Source organism: Danio rerio, chromosome 12 (genome assembly GCF_049306965.1).
Source record: "Danio rerio strain Tuebingen ecotype United States chromosome 12, GRCz12tu, whole genome shotgun sequence".
Taxonomy (NCBI): domain Eukaryota; kingdom Metazoa; phylum Chordata; class Actinopteri; order Cypriniformes; family Danionidae; genus Danio; species Danio rerio.
In genome coordinates, this window is record NC_133187.1 from 24289137 (window position 1) to 24313846 (window position 24710).

The 24710-nt window shown below is 37.7% G+C and overlaps 1 protein-coding gene across 1 annotated transcript; it reads left to right on the top strand.

The window, feature by feature from the left end:
• Window positions 1-9908: 9908 nt before the first annotated feature.
• polr2a (RNA polymerase II subunit A) lies at window positions 9909-23075 on the top strand. Its single transcript, XM_005156225.5, has 28 exons — window positions 9909-10248; window positions 11117-11249; window positions 11387-11523; window positions 11638-11808; window positions 12150-12431; window positions 12538-12699; window positions 13517-13737; window positions 13821-13953; window positions 14039-14163; window positions 14363-14573; window positions 14680-14889; window positions 14998-15166; window positions 15267-15361; window positions 15453-15656; window positions 15827-16049; window positions 16172-16355; window positions 16577-16748; window positions 16859-16964; window positions 17296-17501; window positions 17640-18111; window positions 18192-18292; window positions 18376-18480; window positions 18677-18859; window positions 18945-19148; window positions 19231-19417; window positions 19502-19615; window positions 19704-19853; window positions 19958-23075. Exons 1-28 carry the CDS (start codon window positions 10162-10164, stop codon window positions 21106-21108), a joined length of 5898 nt encoding a protein of 1965 aa, XP_005156282.1. The 5' UTR covers window positions 9909-10161; the 3' UTR covers window positions 21109-23075.
• Window positions 23076-24710: the final 1635 nt, after the last annotated feature.

The window sequence follows — 24710 nt, forward strand, 5'->3', positions numbered from 1 at the left end:
TTTAAATTTGTTTTTTTTTTACAACATGACTACTAGTTTTTTGTGTCCTTCAGAAATCATTCCATATATTTATTTGCTACTCTGTTATTATTATTGTTCACTTCTGTATTTTATTTTAAAAAGTTTAGTTTAACTTTTGGTTTATTTTTAGAATCTGAAATTCCCAAAAACTTCTTAATGATGATCTAAATGGTGCGAGATTACAGCTTTTGAATATTCAATCTTTGTCCTGTATTTTTGTGAATTCATTCTTTTTGTAAAATGCACCGTTCTTGATTCGCTCTTTTTTTTTTTTTTTATTGAAAAAGCTTTTCAATGTACAATAATATCATATTGATGCAAACAGTTTAATCTCTTTGTATGAAGACTTATTTTTTCTTAAAGAGTTGGTTCACCCTAAAATTGTAATTCTGTCATCATTTATTCATGACATGTAAAAACTCAAGGAAATGAGTTATGGGTCAATAGTTCTGTGTAGAGAACAAAATCTCTAAAATGCGATTAAAAAATATCTTCGTTTGTCTTCTGAAGATGAGCAAACATTGGTTTGGAACAACATGTAAGTGAATAAAACTGTAAGTGGAGAATTCTCCTTTTGGGGTGAAATAACTCTTTATTGCTTTATATAAAGAACATAACTGTAGCCCTAATGGATCCCATCTTGTTTCTTCTAATAATTAAAATGCTTCGCAAAATATTTCCATTATCCCTTATTCCTACGTTTACTTGTTTATACATGCCGTATTTCCATAAGGTAAATATATACCATACATAATTTAATCATTAAAATGAACCTTTGTTAAAAGCCGCGTATAAAAAAGTTTTATAAAAATCCATCAAAGGTCTTTTCATTGTGTAAATTGTCAGAATTTTCATCACATTTTTTAAAATTTAACAACTTCTTAATACTTAATGTTTTGGAAAAATGACATGCTTTTGTATGAAAATACATTGAAATACTTGATCTTTCACAAAGTTCTTTCACAATTTACAGCTTAATTGTTTTCATTTACCATTCACCCTCAGACATAAAGGTACTGCGAGCTGTCACTGGGATGGGACCTTTTCAAAAGGTACAAATTTGTACTTAAAGGGTCCATATTGGTACCTCAAAAGTATATATCACCACATAAAAAATTTAAAAGGAACACTTTTGTACGTTTTCGATACTAATATGTATCCTTGAGGTATTATTATGAACCTTTCAGTTACAAATTTGTAACTTTTGAAAAGGTACCACCCCAGTGACAGCTCGCAGTACCTTTATTTCTGAGAGTGTTGGTGAACTATCTTTATTATCAAAATAAAATAAACCATGTTTCAACTGTTTTTCTCCATACACTCTCAGAAATAAAGGTACAGGAGCTGTCACTGGGGAAGTACCTTTTCAAAAGGTACAAATTTATATCTGAAGGGTTTATAATGGTACCTCAAAGGTACTTTTTAGGTATATTTGGGTACTAGTACGCCCCTTTGAGGTACCACTGTGGATTATATGGGTACAAATATGCATCTTTTGAAAAGGTACTGCCTCAGTGACAGCTCCTCTTCCTTTAATTCTTTATGAGAGTGTAGGGTGAAATTTAGTGTCACCTCTCACTGACAAAGGTGCAGAATTTGTCCCATACATGAGCTCATTTGTCCTTTTTTGACTGTTATGCCATCATGGTGAAAATAACCCATCGAAAAAGACTTTAAGACCAAGCAAAATCCTCAGTTGGGTATCGCTTTGGTGCAAGTTCAGCTAATCAGCTTTGGCCAATGCTAACAAATATTTTTCATAAGTCAAACATCCAGCTGTTCAAGAAAACACACAACCATGACATAAGAGCAGTCATCTTTTGCTACTGTAAGACTTTTATTTTTAATCTTGGATCTTATTCTTGAAACAAAAAAATAACCAAACAAAAGGTGTGAGGCACCAAAAACATACCATATTAAAATTGATTTGCTTACTATTTTAGATAAAAATGTCAAAAAGTTTGGTTATAATGACCATCAGGCAAGCTAATTCAGAATAATGCTTAAAATGTCACTAAAATGCAGTATTTAAAACTCATAATTACGTAGAAAACACCAAAAAAGGTGTATTATTGCAAAAAGGTCCACTTTTTAAAAACAAAGAACCACCCCTTTCACCAGGCTGGCTACAGGCCTGATAGTTTATTCATTCATTCATTTTCTTTTTCGGCTTACTCCCTTTATTAATCTGGGGATGCCACAGCAGAGTGTACCGCCAACTTATCCAGCATATGTTTTATGCAGTGGATGCCCTTCCAGTGGCAACCCATCACTGGGAAACATCCATACACACTTATTCACACACACACACACTACAGACAATTTCGCTTAACTTCACCTATACCGCGTGTCTTTGGACATGTCCTTTTAAGAATGCAAAATTAGTGTGAAGGGTGGACACATGCTTTTGCTCACCTTCAGAAGCAAGAAAACATGCTTCACAATGAAATGTGCATTCCTAGTCTATTATTGTTAGGCAAGAGAAGGTATGAAACTCCTGCAATCCATACGTGGGTTGATAAGTATTTGGAAAAATCAGGGATAAACTGTAATTGAAGTGCCATTTACTTTAGCACTCTGTTTTATTTACATCTTTTTTGCATCCCAACATTGACATTAAGCATTTTTCTTTCACAGCCATCAATCATAATGATAGGTTGTGCTGATTGTCATAAGTCTTAAATAACAGTAGAGTTTGATGATTAAAATACAGGCTGGGAAACATTTCTGCTTGGTGAGCTTAATTTCGCAAAAAGTTACTTTACCGTTTACAGTCATTACGATCTTAAAAACATGTCATTACGCTGCCTTGGTAGTTTTTTTTTAACCAAACAAGCATATATATGGAGCCTTGTGATTACTAAACTGGAACAAAAATGCTTCCTGAGAGCTCCTGATCGAAGCAGAGTAGTTCATTTTCTGCTGAAGCCTTCAGGAGCACATAGCCTCCATCTAGTGGTCACGATGAGCGTTTCAGCATATCTTCTGCAGTATAAAACACAACTGTCAACTTTATTAAATGAAATGAGTGTAGATAACTCAGAATGTACTGATAGTTAATTTTACTCATTTAAAGAGTTTTGAGCTCAGCGTTGAGGGTAATAAGTTAATGAAATACCTCATTACTTCAACTTAAATGGAGTAAGTTCACAGTACTCATATAGATTGTTTTTTAACTTAAATGGTGTGTTGCAATCGGTTTCCTCAAACGGTTTGAGTTGCCTTAACTTATGTTTTACAGTACTCAGTTGATTTGAGTTCTCTTCATTTATTGGGTTTTACTGTGCTACAATTGCTTCATTTACTCAAATGGATTAAGTTCACAGTACGTATTAGTATTCGTTTTTGAATCTTAATGGTTTGTTGCAATCGATTTCCTCAAATGGTTTGAGTTACCTTAACTTATTGGGTTTAACAGTATAAATCATTCATTTTCCTTCGGCTTAGTCTATTTCAGAGGTCACCACAGTGGAATGAACCACCAACTATACTGGCATATTTTTTATGCAATACATCACTTTAGCATCTCTTGAATATACAAATAAATGACATCTTAAACATGAAAGACAACTATAGATATGATACTCGAATAAAACTAGTGGTATTAAAACTGTATTGAAGATTGTGTTTTAGTTTCTAGAATAACATTGCAATAATAATATCCATGCGTGAGTGTAGCGATAGGGGTTGCATATTTATATTTACTTAAGCTTTAAATAAATTTATTATTGCCTTTTTATGCACCAAAAATTGTTTTAGTTCTAATTTTAGTTTGAGATATAGTTTGTAATATGTTTTTTTTTTTTATCAAAAGGCAGACTTGAGTCTCTTCACTGGCTTAATGAATGTAATGATTCCAGAAGGAACTCTAAAAATGTGAAGCACACAATTGCGTAACTGAATTATTACGCTGTGAGCCACAAGGTGGTGCTGCAAGCCAATTTAAACTATTAACACTGCCTGAACAACTGCTCACGTTGAGATAAAATATTAACCCCCTAGCGGTCATCATTCCACAGGTGGAACTTTTATTATGTCAAAACCAAACGTATATTAACAAACTATATATAATATGCATATATTTTTTTAAGTGTGGGCTCCAAATCTGCGTTGACACTTAACCAAGTAATGTGTAAACTTATGAGAATACATAACACAAGCTTTGTAGCAAACATTACTAAAGTGGACAAGGTAGTGTGCTGTGCTTAAATGAATGTACACTGCAATTATTTGTTTCACTTTTTCTTTATTTACAAAAAAAAAAACTAAACACAAAATTATTAAGTACATAAACAAACTATTTTTGCAACAGGTAAAAACATTAAATGATCCACCAAGAAAAACTTTCCATTCACTTATATCAAAACGTCAAAACCATTTTGTTAAAAACAAAAGTATACTTTAGCTATAAAAAGACTTGATAATGGGGGAGAATTACAGTGTTCAACCACTCTTTTATTTATTATTCACCCTAAGACATTTGTTCATCTTTGGAGCACAAATTAAGATATTGTAGGCCAAATCTGAAAGCTCCTACATAGACAGCAAGGTTCTCAACTAGTTTAAAGGTATCAAACAGTTTTTATGTCTTTAGTGGTTCGATCAATGGTATTGTAACGCGACAAGAATAATTTGCATCAACAAAACAATAACAACTTTATTCAACAGTTTCTATTAAATGTCAGTATAGGGTGCACATTCATGGGTTCATGTTTTACTTAAAATATCTTTAGTTTGTAATCCTGAAAATAAATGAAGGTGTCGGGAGATTGGAATAAGGATGAGTAATTAATAATTTCATTTTTGGGTGAAATTAAACCCAGAATTACAGTTCTGATATCACAAACGAACCCTTATAATGTTGTTCAAAACTCAGATGAACACTCATGGAGTAGTTGTAAATATTAGGCTGTATAATGGTGTTGGGTAGTGGCCTATTTATTTAAGCTTCCATAAATCCATCGTAAAACATAAAATATTTTTAAATGATACATTCAAATCACTGACTTGCAGCAGCTGCTGAATGACTGTTCCCTAACAACTTCTTGGCTGGCTTGTGAATCTACGCATGTCAACAGTATTGTTGTAGGACTCAGGTTCAAACAAATATGGTTGTGCAAGAAAGTCAAGCACTTCTCTTACAGTGAAATTTACTGAAGCTTTTCCATGTGCAACTACTTACTAGGGTAATCGTGATACCGTTAATTGTTCTTACGATACTATAACAGCTGAAATATCACAATATCTAGTATTGCAATACTGTAATTCAGAACTCAAATATAAAGAAAACTGTCAGAAATACTATATTTTATGTTATAATAGGCCTACTTGAATGCAAGTATTATTTGCACTCCAAATTCTTCTCGTTTATTTTATAGATAACTGACCAAAAATACATTAAAATAAAGATACAAATTATGCCGAATGAAATTTGTTACAAAAGAGCATTTTTTTCTAACAAAATTGAGCTATATGAAGTTGTCAAAACTTGTTTCAATGTCGCTTTTTTGGGTTTTTCATCTTTTAGTCTTCTCGGGTAACAATTCAAAGTAATTCAAAATTTCACTTTGTTAGTCGTTCTTTTAAAAAGATTGTTGCAGTCAGTAAAAAAAAACACATTAACAGTAACAGAAATGAACCGATTTAGATGTGCGTTCAAACTGAAGCGTTAGAAAACATGCAATAGGCTACCATAAAAGGTGCGAATTCTACACAGTTTTGCAACCTTAAAGGTCTCCACAGACTATTCAAATAAAATGGTTTATTGTTGCACAAACATGTGAGCATTTTAGTGACTTTTCCACATGAAACATTATCTATTGTAGATAAACCATTAATGACGATTCTACCGTTTACAAACTACAGTCGCACCACCAGTATTTTGGAGCCATAGTATTGCGATACTACCGTAGTACCCGTGCAACCCTACTAGTTACAGCCATTTAGTTATCTTCATTCCTCTATTCTTACTGGAGCTTCAGCTACAAATGAATCACATGCCATACGTCAAGTCAAAGGTCAGCCAAGTTGTCACTTAGACCAGTTGGTGGCCACAGGAAATTAGCTATTTGAGTTTCTAATTTAAAAAATGTAAATGTCAGTTTCAAAAACACACTGATCCACTTCATAAGACATGTTAACCCCTTGGTGGAGTATAGGTTAGTTTTACAACAGATTTACATGCTTTTAGATGATTCACCAAAGGGCCAGTACACAAGAACAGTATACAGCATGGAAGAGCCAGGATAAAACTGAAAACTACTCCAACTGTGTTTGTCTAACAGAAAAAAGTCATATACATTGATGTAGGCCTAAGGGTGAGTAAATTATAGAGAAGGTGTCATTTTGGAGTGAACTAACACAAGACTTTCAGAACACAAAGACGTTTTAAACTAGACATCTTTAAGATTTTCACTCATCATAGAACATGTGCTGCTATTGATGCGACAATAAAAGTTATTTAAAGTCTATTTGCCCAAAACACTTGACGCATCGCTAAAATAAAAATACATATTAAACAATAGTTATCTTTTGACGACCGGCTGTGAAATGTAATGAGCTTTATTATTTTATGGAAAAATAGATATATGATGAAGGGTCATAGTTTGAGATCTGGCACTCATTTGCTATCTTTCTTTTTTTGGATTTGTTAGTACTTGTTAAGTCTGTCAACCAAACCATCAAGCAGTCATTATGATTGTCAATTTGTGCATGTTATTTATAATTTTTAATTTAAATAGTTGTTTAGTCATTATAGAGTGTGAATTATGTGTGCTGTTTTGTTCTTTTGTAATTTCGAAACAATGATTCTGCGTGTTGTTATACAGGCTCAATACAGTATAATTGCATTGTGTACATTTTCTATAATTTTATTTCATTTTTGATACTTATTCCTAAATGTAATATTTTGTTTATAAATTAATTAACATTTGCATTATTATTTTAGTGGGTGTATTTGGGTAGATTATAAACAATGCATCTTTTTTCCTGCTACTTTTGTATAAGTTTCCTAAAAATATTAAACAAAAACATTCTATAAAAACATGAATCTGAACTAATTTAACGGTTTAATACCGGTGTTCTGAATAAAAAGATGCTCATATGATAAATAGATTTAATTTAGCTTTTTATTCATATAAACACGACGCATTAAAAGTGACAGCTAACCCCTAATGACATTGTCTTTTACTTTCTCGTCATGATTTACATCAGGTAACAGGGATGCCAAAACAATGTGATTCATTGTATATTCCATACGTTGAATATAATATCTAACATTTGTGCCCCATTATAAAGGTCTTGGACAACACGAGGGAGAATGATGACTCGTAAACGATGCCTTCAATTAAAACTAAGGGTCATTAAGCTGTTACTTTTGAGACTTTTTTTTTCTTTCAGCATTCCTGGTGAAAACATGAGTAGAAAACAGAATTGAGTCCTCCATGTTGTATCGACATGCACGCCACACAACTATACAAGCATGAACTCGCCTGATTATTTTGTGTACTGAGAGAAGTATATCTAAGAGGAAGAATTTTTTTTCTATGTACTGAAAAAAACAAAGATGCTGTCTGATTGAGACACTGGCTCGTATTAGTTTAGTGAAGGGTTTTTACGCAGAGCATAATGCTAATGTTAGCTAGCTCGCTTCACTTGAGTCTGGAGTTACGCAACTCGGCTTCCCTCTGCCCTGTAAACCCGCCCAAGTACACAAGCACAGACTCCATGTTTGTTCGTCTCACCGCCACTGTACCGCCATATACGTGACAAGCCCTCAAAAACATACTTCTCTTGTATTATTTCTAATCAAGTGTCTAAACATCGATCATTAGATCGACTTAGACAGATCTTGACGTGACATTGTAATACTATCGTGCAAGAAACCGTTTTGACTTGCAAATATATTACGACAAAAGCTACTTTAAAAGCTTTAGAACCAATAACTAACTTAATTTCCATGAAGACAAACCAAATATGTAATCAATAATCCTGATAAAAGAGGGACTGTCTAACAGTGAGTCGACTGGGGTTTGATAACGTAACTTACATGAGCTCAACAAGCTCTTACTCCTTTATCCGATTAGCTTTGTTGAGATGAACGCTATAATCCAACTCCTCGAGTATAAAATACCATTCCTACTAAATCGATTGATCTTATTAAAGATTCAGAAACTAATTTAAATGTTAAAAAAACATCAGTGTTCAAAAATGTAATGTTAAAATACATGACTATCAAGCTTTGTGCTAACAGGCTAATAAGAACGTGATACGAGTAACACAATGTAATAAACAGCCACATCTAATGTTACACTGAAACTACGTGAAGACAAGACAGATTTCAGCGAAAACAGCCTTTTAAACAAAATGTATAAAACAATCATGAATGTTGGCTTTAAAAATTACAAGTGTATTTCTTGCCTGTATTACCAGTTAATTAACGTAAATTACAACATGTATAACGTTATACTTTAAACCCGTAATTCTACCTAAAAGAACAGTTTAAAAAAAACTATGTAATTTAACGTACTATTTTCTTTCTACACTTCAACAATATATACTTAATCCACATCAATAACCAAACAACGCTTAATTATCCTAAATAAACCCAAATACTTATAGCACACATTGACAATGTAAATTACAAACTATATTTTTTTAGGAAACGGTGTCGTAGCCGTTTGATCTAGTGTTGTTTAATGTTCCTCTTCCACAAAGGATGGCGGCTACAAACTAACATTAGCAAAAGCTCAGCAGTCGCTATGTAACATCAATATACATTACCAAGCTTTCTTGACTAAGTTACACTCTTCACATGCGACAATATTTAATATACTATCCTATAAAGTTATATCATTTCGCAATAATGGTCTTGTTAATATGTATATAAAGACAACAAAAACGTATGCTAGCGCCTTTCTGTCGAATAACATGGCCTAAATGTATATTTCAGTTTTTTCCCTATTTACACAACTACTATAACGTTATAATTTTTACATTGGTTTCAGAAAACATTAAACATTTAAAACCATAACGTTTCTTGAATGTGTTTTCATTAAAAATGTACTGTCCGAAGCCTTAGGCTTTCAGCGGAGTTTCCAGCGAATCATACCGAGAAAAGCGCGTGCCGTCCAGCCATTGTTTTAACTCGACCTCGTGGATTCTTGCATTTTCCCGTAAAACCCAAATAAAAGAAAAAAATCGTAATAAATAGTTCGGTGAATAATATTAAGCATACAAAATAAAGTCTAAATCAGTATTTTAAATTAAATACAAATCAAATATAAAACCAAAATAATGTTGTTAATCCTCGACGGTAGGGGTAGGCCTCTTGCACGAGCTTCTTTTCCAGCTCTCTTAGCTGATCCAGAGCGAGACGGACGGAACAGCACGGGTTTTTTTTATTTTTGCTCATGGGGTGAAAAAATACCAGTCGGGTAAAATCGGCAATGCTCGTAAAGAAGGCGGGCAGTACGAATGTTATTTGACCGCCGTCAAATCTGGATTACAATTGGCCAAATACTTTAGCCTCTTGAATAATAATAACACGTCTGACGAATAACGTTTCACTCTCACAAAATCTGTTTAATATTCAAATATTTCATGCACAATGACCCGCCCTAGGTTTGTAAGACCCTATAAAAACTTTTCATACGACTTGTCCCGCCTCCGCCTAAACAGGATTCGCAGGAATCCAAAGCGCGCGACTCCATTGGCTCTGCGTCAGATTTATTGAATTTTTCATGAGCAGCGGCTTCACGGCCAATAAAGGCTCAGCAACATCGATTCATAACCCTCCCTCTGACTGTTCAGCCCCTGCCAAAAAGGCTGTGTAAACCTGTAGCAAAGCGGGCAGTCTATATAAAGACGTGTGAGAGCGCTTTGCTCTCAGATGCGCTTAGAGCGCACTGGAGTGTAGATCGGGGAAAGGGAAGGGGAGTGTCGGAAGCGACAATAGCTAGTATATAAACACAATTTTAAAAAGCACGTTGAATACCAAGCCACGGTAGGCACTGGGAAACCGCCATCGGACAGGTTCCGGTCACCATTGGGTGCCAGGAGAGTCTTGGTGGCGTTTCAGACTGGTGTTCCTTCTTACAAAGCGGCGTGCCGGGGGAGGACGCGTCTCTTTGAATAGACAGGATGCACGGACCGCCTTCCAGCGACAGCGCATGCCCATTGCGCCTCATCAAGAGAGTGCAATTCGGCGTCCTCAGCCCAGATGAACTTGTAGGTTTTGCTCTTGAAAGCTGGTATTCTCTTCATTCTTTGAGTATTGTTGTATTACTCAAATCATCCTCGTTTTAAGATCCTATTAAATACTTCTGTTAACATACATTGTCTTCTGTGAGCTTGTGTTTTGCTAACTTAGCCGGCTAGCCACTTCTTCCTCTAGTAAAGAGCATGTGTTTAGAAAGTTGAACAAACACTACACGAGAGTCCAATTTCTTTACCAATTAACAACACGACACGGAAGGCTTTATTTGGAGTTATACATTACAATTTACATTGTTTTTGTAATGATTATGGTTTGTTTACTCGACTTGAAAATTTGAGTCACATGGCAGACCCTGGCTTGATCAAGTTTCCACATTGTCCCCCGTATCACCCTAACTGGCAATAAAATGTTTTATGTGCATGAATTAATTCAAAGTGCTCAAATAAGTTCATTTGATGAGATGCACTTATGATTTGCAATAAATATAAAGCATATGGCATATTTCTCAGTTCAGCTTCAGTTCAGTGCTTTTTATGAGCAATGAAAGTAACTTATATTTGGTGTTTATTCATAACTGTCATCCTTTTAAAAATTATAACTGTATCCTAAAATATTTTCTATTAATACTAGTTTTAGAAATTTGACAATTGTTATTTTTCTGTGCAGTGTACTTCGAGTAACCCAGTTGTGTGACCATTAAATGATTTTGTTTACATGTTTAACTTGAGAGTTAAATGTCATCTGGTGAGGGATTCATATTTCGTTTAAAAATGATGCTCATTGCAAAGTCACCAGCCTTTATGGTGTCGAGCTTAAGGATTAAAGTTTGTTTTCAAAGAAAAGTATTCTTACTCTTGTGAATCATTTTGTTATTTTCAGAAACGGATGTCCGTTACCGAAGGGGGCATCAAGTACCCTGAGACCACAGAAGGAGGACGCCCTAAACTGGGGGGACTCATGGACCCCCGGCAAGGGGTTATTGAAAGATCAGGCAGATGCCAGACATGTGCAGGTGTGTTCATATATCTCGAAATGTATCTAATTATCAATATTTTAATACTTGGACAGTTCAGACTCATTTTTTTAATGTGACGATTAATTACGTTAACATTTCTTATTAATATACACTTTTTTTTTTGCTTCTTTTAGGTAACATGACTGAGTGCCCTGGTCATTTTGGCCACATTGAGCTGGCCAAGCCGGTCTTTCATGTTGGCTTCATCACAAAGATCATGAAGGTCCTCCGCTGTGTGTGTTTCTTCTGTTCAAAGCTGCTTGTGGATGCGGTATGTCATTTCCTGTTTTGTTCAGTAATTCATAGTTACTCATAGTTGTTTCTATTTTAATTTTTGGTCCGAGTATTTCACTGCATTTTTAAATGTAAATTTTGTTTTTCCCAGAACAATCCAAAAATCAAAGACATCCTGACAAAGTCTAAGGGGCAGCCTCGCAAGCGTCTGACCCACGTCTATGACCTCTGTAAAGGCAAAAACATTTGCGAGGGTGGAGAGGAGATGGACAACAAGTTTGGAGTTGAGCAGCCCGAGTCAGAGGACATCACCAAAGAGAAGGTACAGTCATACATGGGCCAAGTTTAACACACTAATGCGTTTAAAGCTGTTTTTTTTGTTTTTTTAGCTTACTCCCGTCTACTGTACAAAAACAAATTTTACTTTACCGTCCTGCTTTTAATCATTCCAGAAGTTTTTATGAAATTAACTCAAAGGGACTTGGTAAAGTGACACCAAGAAATGTTTATCATATAATAACACTAAAAATCATATTTAATTTAAGTATTCAATTGTGTGTTTTTTTTATTGTATTTTTGTTATTGAAATGTTTTTGCCATGAAAATAGCCTTTGTTGCTGACATAGCATTCAAAAATACATTACTTTTACTGTACGTCTTCAGGGTCATGGAGGCTGTGGCAGGTACCAACCACGCATCCGTCGCTCTGGCCTGGAGTTGTATGCTGAATGGAAGCATGTGAATGAAGACTCTCAGGAGAAAAAGATTCTCCTCAGCCCTGAACGTGTGCATGAGATCTTTAAGCGCATTGCAGATGAAGAGGACATAATCCTGGGCATGGACCCCAAATACGCCCGTCCCGAGTGGATGATTGTCACAGTGTTGCCTGTTCCCCCTCTAGCTGTCAGACCGGCTGTGGTCATGCAGGGCTCTGCTAGGAACCAGGTTAGTATTTCTTGGTAGCCAGAGGGAAAGTGGGCAGGTGTACCGCAAGGGTTAGTACTGATGACTGTTAGGTTTGATTCAATTGTATGTTTTCACCTTCCACCAGGATGATTTAACACACAAGTTGGCTGACATTGTCAAGATCAATAACCAGCTGAAGCGAAATGAGCAGAGTGGAGCAGCAGCTCATGTTATAGCAGAGGATGTCAAGCTGCTTCAGTTTCACGTGGCCACCATGGTGGACAATGAACTGCCAGGTCTACCTAGGGTAAGATTTACAGTATAACTCAGATGATGTTTATACACTTTGCAATGGTTATATGCTTATTAACTGGCATGATTTGTTAATGTAGTAGTGTTTATTAATGTTTTGTTAGTGATTGTAAATATAATTTATTGTAAATATATTTATTGTAAATTTTGGGTAGTTGTAATTGTGTAAAAGTAAAAAATGCAGCCTTGTCTATATAAAAATAGATGTTAGAATGCAATGTTTTAGTTTTTTACTTTAAGTGAATCAAACGTTTTTTTTTTTTTTTTTTACCATGATTTAAAGAAGACACACACACTGTCTGGGTGGCCTTTTATAGAACATTAATTTGACAGATTTAAAGGCTTTTCTATTTGGGTTTCTATTCACAGTGCAGCAATAATATACTAGTTGCAATATCCAAAATAAAAAAGTCAGTGTCATTTATCAGTATCATATATCATATCAAAGTTTAAACATTCGAAAATATTTATTTATGATTTATAAAATGCAAAGATTTCTCTTTATAAACTTAGTTTGTCTGTTACATTTGTCTTAAGTTTAAGTAACTTACAAGATTTAATCATCATTAAATGGAACACTTGAGTTACTTGATTGTAAGATGCTTAAAACATTAAATGATATTTTCCTTGCTTTTAATGTGTACAGATTAGTATACCCCTAAAATGCTGTTTACCTCAACACATAAAACACAAATTTGTTATTTGATATGGTTACATTTAATAGCATTTTGGTCCACTGAATTTAAAGTTGATTGGCCTAGCCAAGAGATTAGGACCATTAATTCAATATTTGTTAATTTTTTTTGTTTCAGGCAATGCAAAAGTCTGGTCGGCCACTGAAGTCCATCAAGCAAAGGCTAAAGGGTAAAGAAGGACGTGTCAGAGGTAATTTGATGGGGAAGCGTGTGGACTTCTCTGCCCGAACTGTCATCACGCCTGATCCTAACCTGCAGATTGACCAGGTGGGAGTACCCCGTTCTATTGCAGCAAACATGACCTTTCCTGAGATCGTCACACCCTTTAACATTGACAGGTACTATTAGAAATATATAATTCTCAAAGTATGCTTTCTGTAAAATGGATGTGATTGATAATTTTTTTTTTCACCTTTAACAGACTTCAAGAGCTTGTGAGGAGAGGTAACAGTCAGTACCCTGGAGCCAAATATATTATCCGAGACAACGGGGACAGAATTGACCTCCGATTCCACCCTAAACCAAGTGACCTTCATCTTCAGATAGGATACAAAGTTAGTTTTGCCAGTCTGTTGCGGTGGTTCATCAAAGTGTAGAGTATGCAACAAGCTTATTTGTGACCTGTTTTCTCTCCTTAAGGTTGAGAGGCACATGTGTGATGGGGACATCATTGTGTTCAACAGACAGCCTACGCTCCACAAAATGTCTATGATGGGCCATAGAGTTCGAATCTTGCCTTGGTCAACATTTCGACTCAACCTCAGGTATGCTGCAATAAGACTTGGTCTCCCTGATTAACAAAGACATGGGCAGGAATTGTATTGTAATGCATTTGAATTGAATAACGATTGCAAGTAATTATAAATACAGTTGATGATTTTGTTTAACAGCTTTGTTATTAAAATGACTTGATTATATGATGGTAACAAACATGTGTAAAGAGAGAATTGCTTTTATTTCTAGTGTGACGACCCCATACAATGCTGACTTTGACGGCGATGAAATGAACCTGCACTTGCCACAGTCTCTGGAGACCCGTGCTGAGATCCAGGAGCTGGCCATGGTGCCTCGTATGATTGTCACACCACAGTCCAACAGACCTGTCATGGGTATTGTGCAGGACACACTGACAGCTGTGCGCAAGTTCACCAAGAGAGATGTCTTCTTAGAGAGGGTGCGTTGACAACACAGTAGGGCTGAGTCAAAGAATCCAATTAGCTGTTAGAAACTACAGACATAAAAGGTTCATGCTAACAAAGTGCTCTTGTGCTTTATTTTAGGGTGAGGTGATGAATCTCCTCATGTTTCTCTCTACATGGGATGGCAAAGTGCCCCAACCAGCCATCTTGAAGCCTCGTCCCCTCTGGACCGGCAAACAGATCTTTAGCTTGATTATCCCTGGCCACATCAATGCCATCCGCACACACAGCACTCATCCTGATGAAGAGGACAGTGGCCCTTACAAGAACATCTCCCCTGGAGACACAAAGGTGCAGTAGTGTAGCCCAAGCATGGGCATATTTATGCCGGTTTTTTTATTTTTATATATTTATATATTTTTTTTGATTATTCACTTAATTGTTTGTGTATTTTTGCAGGTAATTGTGGAGAACGGTGAGCTGATCATGGGGATCCTGTGTAAGAAATCGTTGGGAACCTCAGCTGGATCACTTGTCCATATCTCATACCTTGAGATGGGCCATGACATCACAAGACTCTTCTATTCCAACATCCAGACTGTGGTTAACAACTGGCTCCTCATTGAAGGTAAAATAAGCAAATTGAGTTTGAAGGTTTTTCTCCTAATCAGGCTGATATTAAGTTCTAATCAATACGGTGTTTGTTCTTTTCTTCTTGTCTGCTTTAGGTCACTCTATTGGTATTGGAGACTCCATTGCTGATAAGGCGACATATCAGGACATTCAGAACACTATCAAGAAAGCCAAACAGGATGTGATAGAGGTGCGGTGGCATTGTTACTAAATATCAAGGCTCTGTTATAAGACGCTTGTGCACATGTTGACTTATTTTTCTGCTTCTGTTCTGCTCACAGGTCATTGAAAAAGCCCACAACAATGAGCTGGAGCCTACTCCAGGTAACACTTTGAGACAGACCTTTGAGAACCAGGTTAATCGCATTCTAAATGATGCTCGAGACAAAACTGGATCCTCTGCCCAGAAGTCCCTGTCAGAGTACAACAATTTCAAATCCATGGTGGTGGCTGGTTCAAAAGGGTCCAAAATTAACATTTCTCAGGTGAGAGCAGTCTTCCTTGTTTTAATGTTTAAAATTTTAATGGGGCGTTCATTGCCGACATCTCAATTTTGACCCTAAACCAGAAATGAAACTTTCTAAAAATGTACATGCAAATATTGTCAGATATCATACATTTTGGTCTTTTATGCTTTTTCTGTTCACCCGTTTAGGTTATTGCTGTGGTGGGTCAGCAGAACGTTGAGGGTAAGCGAATTCCCTTTGGTTTCAAACATCGCACACTCCCTCACTTCATCAAAGACGACTACGGTCCTGAGAGTAGAGGCTTTGTGGAGAACTCTTATCTGGCCGGTCTCACACCAACTGAGTTTTTCTTTCACGCCATGGGAGGCAGAGAAGGTCTGATTGATACAGCTGTCAAAACTGCTGAGACAGGTAATGGGGTCTAAGCTTAAACCTTTTTCTGTAACACAAATTTCCAGTTTTAAATTTATATGAAACTGTCAAAATGTCATCAGGTTTGTCTCCATGATTTTAATTTTTCTACTGAATGTCAGGTTATATTCAGCGTCGTCTAATCAAGTCTATGGAGTCTGTAATGGTGAAGTACGATGCAACAGTCAGAAACTCCATTAACCAGGTTGTCCAGCTGAGGTATGGAGAGGATGGGCTTGCAGGAGAGGCTGTGGAGTTTCAAAATATGGCCACTCTTAAGCCATCGCACAAAGCCTTTGAAAAGAAGTGAGTTTTTTTGCATACATTTTGACAGTTAAGTATAAATGTCCAGTATTTTAAAATATATATAAAATGGCTAAATTGCCCTAAATCAAAAGGTTTAAATTTGTTATCACTTGTATCGTTTAAGTCATTTTAGGTCTTTGTTGATAGCCGATAGCGAGTGCCCACGTGATGTATACAAATGTCACTGATTCAACTGTCCACCTCTTTTTCCAATCACACAGGTTCAAGTTTGACTACGCCAATGAACGAGCTCTCCGCCGCACTCTTCAGGAAGATGTGGTGAAAGATGTGATGACCAATGCTCATGTCCAGAGTTCTCTAGAGAGAGAGTTTGAGAAGATGAGGGAAGACCGAGAGATCTTGAGGGCCATTTTCCCCACAGGAGACAGCAAGGTCTGTAACATTAGGCACCATCAATGTCCAAACACATGAACATCATTGGATATTTTGTAAATGTCTGAGGTGTGCAAATATAAAGACACAAACTGCTATGTTTTCTATAGGTGGTCCTACCGTGCAATCTGGCCAGAATGATCTGGAATGCTCAGAAGATTTTCCGCATTAACCCTCGGGCACCAACTGATCTCAACCCAGCACGGGTTGTGGACGGTGGGTTCAAGACATTGGTTTGTGGTTTTTAAATCTGTAAATGTTAGATTTATTTTTTGATATCTTATGATATCTTTATTTTAACATGCACTTTAAGAGACTGTGTCTGACTGGGTCTCCCAGCTAAATAAAGACTTTGTGCCATCTATATTAAGCCTGCTGAAGACTGATCCCTATAGCTTACTGCTGGCTTGTGGCAGACCTGTGCAAGCTGATTATAAAGTCTCAGCTTTTGCATCATTCTATACATTGACTAAAGCAAAGCAAAACAAAACATTTGCTCTATTGTTATGATAGTTCATTAAATTTTCCTCTGCTTTTATTTTTGTAGGAGTTAAGGAGTTGAGTAAGAAGCTGGTGATTGTAAATGGCGATGACCAGTTAAGCAGGCAAGCCCAGGAGAACGCCACTCTGCTTTTCAACATCCATCTGCGATCAACCCTCTGTTCCAAACGAATGACTGAGGAGTTCCGTCTTAGCACTGAGGCCTTTGATTGGCTGCTGGGAGAGATTGAGACCAAATTTAACCAATCCATTGTAAGTGAATGCATTCTGAGTGCAGCTGAATGTCTGCACCTGGATAAATTGGGAATATTGAGCAAAATCAAATTGATACAATTTTAAAAGTGCCTTCATTGACTGACGCTGTACATTTTTCTTTTCCGTTTACCTCAGGCTCACCCAGGTGAGATGGTAGGTGCTCTGGCTGCCCAGTCCCTGGGAGAGCCTGCTACTCAGATGACCCTGAACACATTCCACTACGCCGGTGTGTCCGCCAAAAACGTCACTCTCGGTGTGCCTCGTCTCAAAGAGCTTATCAACATCTCCAAGCGACCCAAGACCCCCTCCCTGACTGTCTTTCTACTGGGCCAAGCAGCCCGTGATGCAGAGAGGGCCAAAGATATCCTGTGTCGGTTGGAGCACACAACCCTGCGCAAGGTCACTGCCAACACAGCCATTTATTATGACCCCAACCCTCAGAACACTGTGGTGACTGAGGATCAAGAGTGGGTTAACGTCTACTATGAGATGCCTGACTTCGATGTGACCCGAATTTCACCCTGGCTGTTGCGTATTGAACTTGACCGCAAACACATGACTGACCGTAAGCTGACTATGGAGCAAATTGCAGAAAAGATCAATGCAGGTGGGTCTGATATTAGTGAATAGACATATTTCTAACACTTTTAACGGGCTATCAAATTTTAATGCTTGTCTGTGTGTTAGGATTTGGTGACGACTTAAACTGCATCTTCAATGATGACAATGCTGAGAAACTGGTACTGCGAATCCGCATCATGAACAGCGACGAGAACAAGTTCCAAGAGGTGTTGTAATTTAACATTTTTATTGGTGCATGAGCATAACTGTCTACTTTCTCTCAATGTTGAATTCGAAATCTTGTCACCAGGATGAGGAGGTTGTAGATAAGATGGACGATGATGTCTTCCTTCGATGCATTGAATCCAACATGCTGACAGACATGACCCTGCAAGGCATTGAGCAGATCAGCAAGGTATACCTCTTTTGGCAGTTTGGCTTCTATGCTGTCTAATACCCGACAGTCCGTTTGGCAGTGCAGGCTTGTCATAAATGACACTTGTATGCACTTCAGACAGCTAATTGGTACCCACCTGGATTATAAAGTGACAATTGGAAGGGCCTACTGTTTTGTGGATGAAATTTAAGTTTCTCCCTCTCTACACTGTTAGGTGTACATGCATCTTCCCCAGACGGACAACAAAAAGAAAATCATCATCACAGAAGATGGAGAGTTTAAAGCCCTGCAGGAGTGGATCCTGGAAACAGATGGAGTCAGTCTCATGAGGGTCCTTAGTGAAAAGGATGTGGACCCTGTTCGGACCACCTCCAACGACATTGTGGAGATTTTCACTGTAAGAATTGTGCTGGCCTGTCTAAATGTTGTGATATACTTAAGTCCTCAGATCAAACTTAGAAATTTCTACTCTTGGCCTGCAGGTTCTTGGTATTGAGGCAGTGCGTAAGGCTCTGGAAAGAGAGTTGTACCATGTCATCTCTTTTGATGGTTCTTACGTTAACTACCGCCATCTTGCCTTGCTGTGTGACACAATGACCTGCAGGGGTCACTTGATGGCTATCACTCGTCATGGTATCAATAGGCAGGACACTGGACCACTAATGAAGTGCTCTTTTGAGGAGACGGTAAGGTCGACAGTTGACTATTAAATGTTTTAAAGTGGCAGCCAGGATGGTCTTGTAAATGTCTAAATAATTAAAAATGTAGGTGGACGTGTTGATGGAAGCCTCTTCCCATGGTGAATCTGATCCAATGAAAGGAGTATCTGAAAACATCATGCTCGGTCAACTGGCTCCTGCAGGCACTGGTTGCTTTGACCTGCTGTTGGATGCTGAGAAATGCAAATATGGCATGGAGATCCCCACTAACATTCCTGGAATCAGTGTTGCAGGACGTAAGTCAAACTTATTTCCAGTTTTAAATGCTCAAACTAATCCAAAGTCGACTAAACCTTTCATTTAACCCTTTTCCACCACAGCCACAGGCATGTTCTTTGGCTCTGCCCCCAGCCCGATGAGTGGCATGTCTCCTGCCATGACCCCCTGGAATACAGGAGCTACTCCTGCATATGGTGCCTGGTCTCCCAGTGTTGGTGAGTGAAGTTAAATAAGGGTTTTTTATGGTTAACCTTATTATCTTTGCAGAGTCAATTTCACACCCATTTATTTTTCTATATGCAGGAAGTGGAATGACACCTGGAGCTGCAGGCTTTTCTCCAAGTGCTGCATCTGATGCCAGCGGCTTCTCACCTGGATATTCTCCTGCCTGGTCCCCTACTCCTGGCTCTCCAGGATCGCCTGGACCAGCTAGCCCATATATTCCATCACCAGGTTATATCACTCTTCATTTTGGTCTCGATTTAAGATTAATGGGCATTATTTGTGTAAACTGCAAACTGACAGGTCTCTAATGCCCTTTTTTATTTCTTCTGCAGGAGCCTTGTCTCCCAACTACTCTCCAACCTCTCCTGCTTATGAGCCTCGTTCTCCTGGTGGTGGATACACCCCACAGAGCCCTGGTTATTCTCCGACTTCTCCATCTTACTCTCCAACTTCACCATCTTATTCTCCCACCAGCCCGAACTACAGCCCAACATCTCCGTCCTACTCTCCTACATCACCTTCCTATTCTCCAACATCGCCGTCTTATTCTCCAACATCTCCAAGCTACTCTCCGACTTCACCTTCTTATTCTCCGACTTCACCATCCTATTCGCCAACTTCACCATCCTATTCACCAACATCTCCTAGTTATAGCCCCACATCCCCCAGCTACAGCCCAACCTCACCAAGTTACAGCCCCACATCTCCATCTTATTCTCCTACCTCTCCATCTTATTCCCCAACCTCCCCATCTTACTCTCCCACCTCCCCAAGCTACTCTCCAACCTCCCCTTCCTATTCCCCAACATCTCCAAGCTACAGTCCCACTTCACCCAACTACACACCCACCTCCCCCAGTTATTCCCCAACCTCTCCATCTTACAGCCCTACCTCACCTTCCTACTCCCCCACCTCTCCCAATTACACACCCACCAGCCCCAACTATTCCCCCACTTCTCCTTCATATTCTCCCACTTCTCCATCCTACTCTCCATCCAGTCCTCGCTACACCCCACAGTCTCCCACCTACACCCCAAGCTCACCTTCCTACAGCCCGAGCTCTCCATCCTATTCCCCTACATCTCCAAAATACACACCCACCTCTCCCTCCTACAGTCCCAGTTCTCCAGAGTATACTCCAACATCCCCCAAATATTCCCCTACTTCTCCAAAGTACTCTCCTACATCGCCCAAATACAGTCCCACCTCTCCAACCTACTCCCCAACTACGCCCAAGTACAGCCCCACTTCCCCAACTTATTCTCCAACCTCTCCTACCTACACCCCAACCAGTCCCAAATACTCCCCTACCTCTCCAACTTACTCTCCAACTTCACCGAAATACTCTCCCACTTCCCCCACTTACTCTCCCACTAGTCCCAAGGGCTCCACTTACAGCCCCACTTCTCCTGGCTACAGCCCCACCTCTCCAACCTACAGCCCTGCCATCAGCCCAGATGACAGTGATGAAGAAAATAACTAAAGATTGTTTGCGCCGGGCTTTGTCTGACTTCCCTGATGGGCAGTTTGACCCTAGGATAAAGACTGAAGGAAAGCCATCCAGCTGTGATTCACGGGGAAGGCTGAGCAACCTGGGCTCCCATCCTCTTGGTTTCTCTTTTGGACTTCTTGAACTGTTCTTAATTAGCCTCACTAAACAGGCTTCAGTGGTTGCATATGTTATTTCAGAGGTTTGAACTATAAGCCAAACAAGGCTGCCTTTGTACAGACCATTTGGTCACCAAGGTGAGGGAGAACCAATAACTCAAAATTGGTGGAAGGATGCAGGTGGCTAACTGCTTTTTGGAGGAAAAAGATCACTTGTAATCCTCTTTCCATCCATCATTTCTATCTCCCTTACTTTTTCTCTAAAATTCAGTGTTGGATGTAAAGGAAATCTAAGAAGTATTGCCAAAAGCCTTCAAACAGAAAACAGTGGATTGTATCTAAAAAGTTTCAATTGAAACCTTGACAAAAAAAATCTCTATAACGTGAATAGAAAGAGGGGAAACTGACCCTTTACACATTTTACAGCTTTTTGTTTCTTCTTTGTTGTAAATAAGCGCTTGTTCCTGGTTTTGATAATTTTCCTGATCAGAACTGAGAACTCTTTAAATATTGTTTTGTTTTCTTCTGTCTAAATGAGTTCTTGCATACAATAATTTCTAAAGGAACGGATGGTCGGAAGTGGCTGTCTGTTGTTGAAGCTGACACACATTGTGCAGATTTAAAATGTCTTGTTATACTGTAGTCTAAATATGTATGCTGGCCCATGGCATGGGTAAAAGTGTTGTGTAGTGATTGCCCTCTCCTGTAGGAAGTGGAGAGAGAGAAACCGGATGTCTAATTAACAGGCATCAACTTCCTATTCAAATGTCCCCAAAAGATGCAAGCCTTATCCTTCACCAGCATCTGCCCAGTAATTTACTATTTCAATAAAAGCAAAAACAACTGTTAGACGGTGGTCTTGTACCTCTACGCACATAGTGTGAAGTGAGTTTTTCTTTTGGTTTTAGTTTCCTTTTAACCCAAATGGAGTTGGAACACTGCATCTATATCCCCAAGCCACCATGTTAACCTTTTTTAAAACCATCTTGGTTCAAATCTTATGAGACCTTCCTTGTCCTCAGCACTCAGCCCTTTACTATAAAAAGTATATAATCTTTCTTTTCCTGATATTTGCATCAAGTGCAACTAATATTCTCTTGTGTGAATTACTGCGGAAAAGCTTTTATTTGACACTTTTTCTTGCGCTGGCTTACTTGTTGTCGGGTCAGCTATGCTTTTTTTGGATTAAGTGCTTGAGTGGGGGGAAAAAGGTGCAGTTTGGTTTGTTTCCTTTTTAAATATGCACTGTTTCATATCTTGTGTAATTGTGCCCTAAAACCTTCGTGGTTCTTCGTTAACCCAAATGTCATCATTATGCTTGAACAGTAGAGGGCGACAGAGATTGATTTGACTCGGGCATGTAGATCTTTTTGAGTGTTACTTTTTAAAGCAAGCAGCATCTGTGGTTTCCTCAACTCGCACTTCCATCTGCATGGTGGTAGCTGCAGGAGGTTTTGCTGATTCACTTGTAAATGACTTTGCTCTTGCATATTTCAGCTTTAGTTAAGGCCTTAGACTGCATTAGGGAGAGCAGCTCTGACCGTGTCTCTTTAATGCCCTTGTTTGCCTTCAGTTTAATGGATGTTTCAGACCAGTCCAGTTAATGCTCTGTACCCAGGCTACCTGTAAGAGTGTGTGAGTGTGCGTGCGTGTGTGAATGAGGGTATAAATGGGAAAAGACAGGGTTTTCTTGAGTTTGAGTAATTACTGGGTCGGGATTATGGGGAAAGGAGAATTTAAATTAAGAGAAATTGCCACTGTATAGAAATCAATCTGATTACTTAATTCTCTGTATCTATGTTTTGTTTGTTTTTGACTTGAAAAATAAAAAGTTTGACTAAATGTTGTTCATTCTGTGTTTCTTTTTCTTGTTTAAAGTAGAGTTGGCCAAAATTTGCCCATGGTAACCTTTAATTTGACCCACCTTCTGATCTGAGAGGGGGAATGATATGAATGGTTTTGAGATTGTCAATTCAAATGTAATGTAGCCCTTTCTTTGTTTTATTGTTAAAAACTAACTGAAATGAATGGTTTCAATTAAATAGTGTAATTTAATCTTATTTTGTTAATGCTGTCACCCGACAATCCAGAGACTTTTATTGAGCAAATCAAGTCAAAGTCTGATTCTGCTTGACCTGTGTATTCCCCATTGAACTCCACTGTGTTAAAAAATGTGATTGTTTTTACCCCAATAAATGATCATTTATTTAGTTGTACTATGTTAGGTAATATAATTTAATGTAATATTTTCTATTTATTTTGAAATACTATGAAAGGAATTAGGAAATTATCAACAAGTTGAGTGTAATATACTTTTAGTATTTTCTTTAAATTTATCTTCAGCCCATAGTTCTCAATGATATTCGTTTTTTGGCCCTTCATTCATAAGTTTGAGCATCCATGATTTAAAGTGTTGTGTTGATTTATAGAAATTGTAGTCTTTTACTGATTACAAATTACATTATAGTTGTATTACATTTTATTATAACCAGATTATTATATATAAATATATCAATTCAAACTTATTTTTAAATGAACAACTTACAAAAAAAGCTTGCTGTTTGTCATGTGGTCATTAAAACAATGTGATTATGCTAAAGTGTTGTTAAATGATTTAGGCCTTAAATATTTCAGGAATTTGGCCTGACCGATGAATTACAAGAGCAAATTAATAAACAAAAAATTGTAAATGTTTTAGAAATATTTTTAGTTATTGTATAACTATAAATCACAGACTTGTAAGCTTGTAATTGATTGTTTTAATAAGTAATGTAACCTTTATAGCAAACTAGATAAGTTACTTCCAGAAAAAAAAAAAAACATTTGAAGAATAAAGTATATATTAATTTTCGCATATTTCAGTGAGATTAAAACACTGCAAAAAAATGTTACTTAGATTTTTTTTGTCCCGTTTCTAGTCCAAATTCTTAAATCAAGAAGGATTTTTTAGACAAGTAAAAGATGTAGTTTCGTTTTAAGCAATAATATATCAGAATAAAAAGATTTTTCTTTAAAACAAGCAAAATAATCTTATGCTAGAACAGGGGTGGCCAACCCTGTTCCTGGAGAGCCACATTCTTGCAGATTTCACTTGCAACCCATATCAACCACACCTGCCTGTAACTATCACGTGGTGTTCAGGTCCTAATTAATTGGTTCAGGTGTGTTTGATATGTGGAGCAACTGAAATCTGCAGGAAGGTGGCTCTCCAGGAACAGGGTTGGCCACCCTTGTGCTAGAAGGAAAAGGAAGGTTATGTTGCTTATTTTAACCCTCTCAGGCTCAAATTAGGTTTTAGAAACAGGAAAAATCTAATATTTGGGAAAAATATAATAGTAAAATAGAATCCTGACTTTTTTTTTTAGAGAGACCTTCACATGCAAGGCGTTTTGGGATGTTGCAGATTTGCAACATTGGCCCAGTGTGGTAATTAGACATTGACGACTGAATATGATATGAACAATAACTTTTTATATA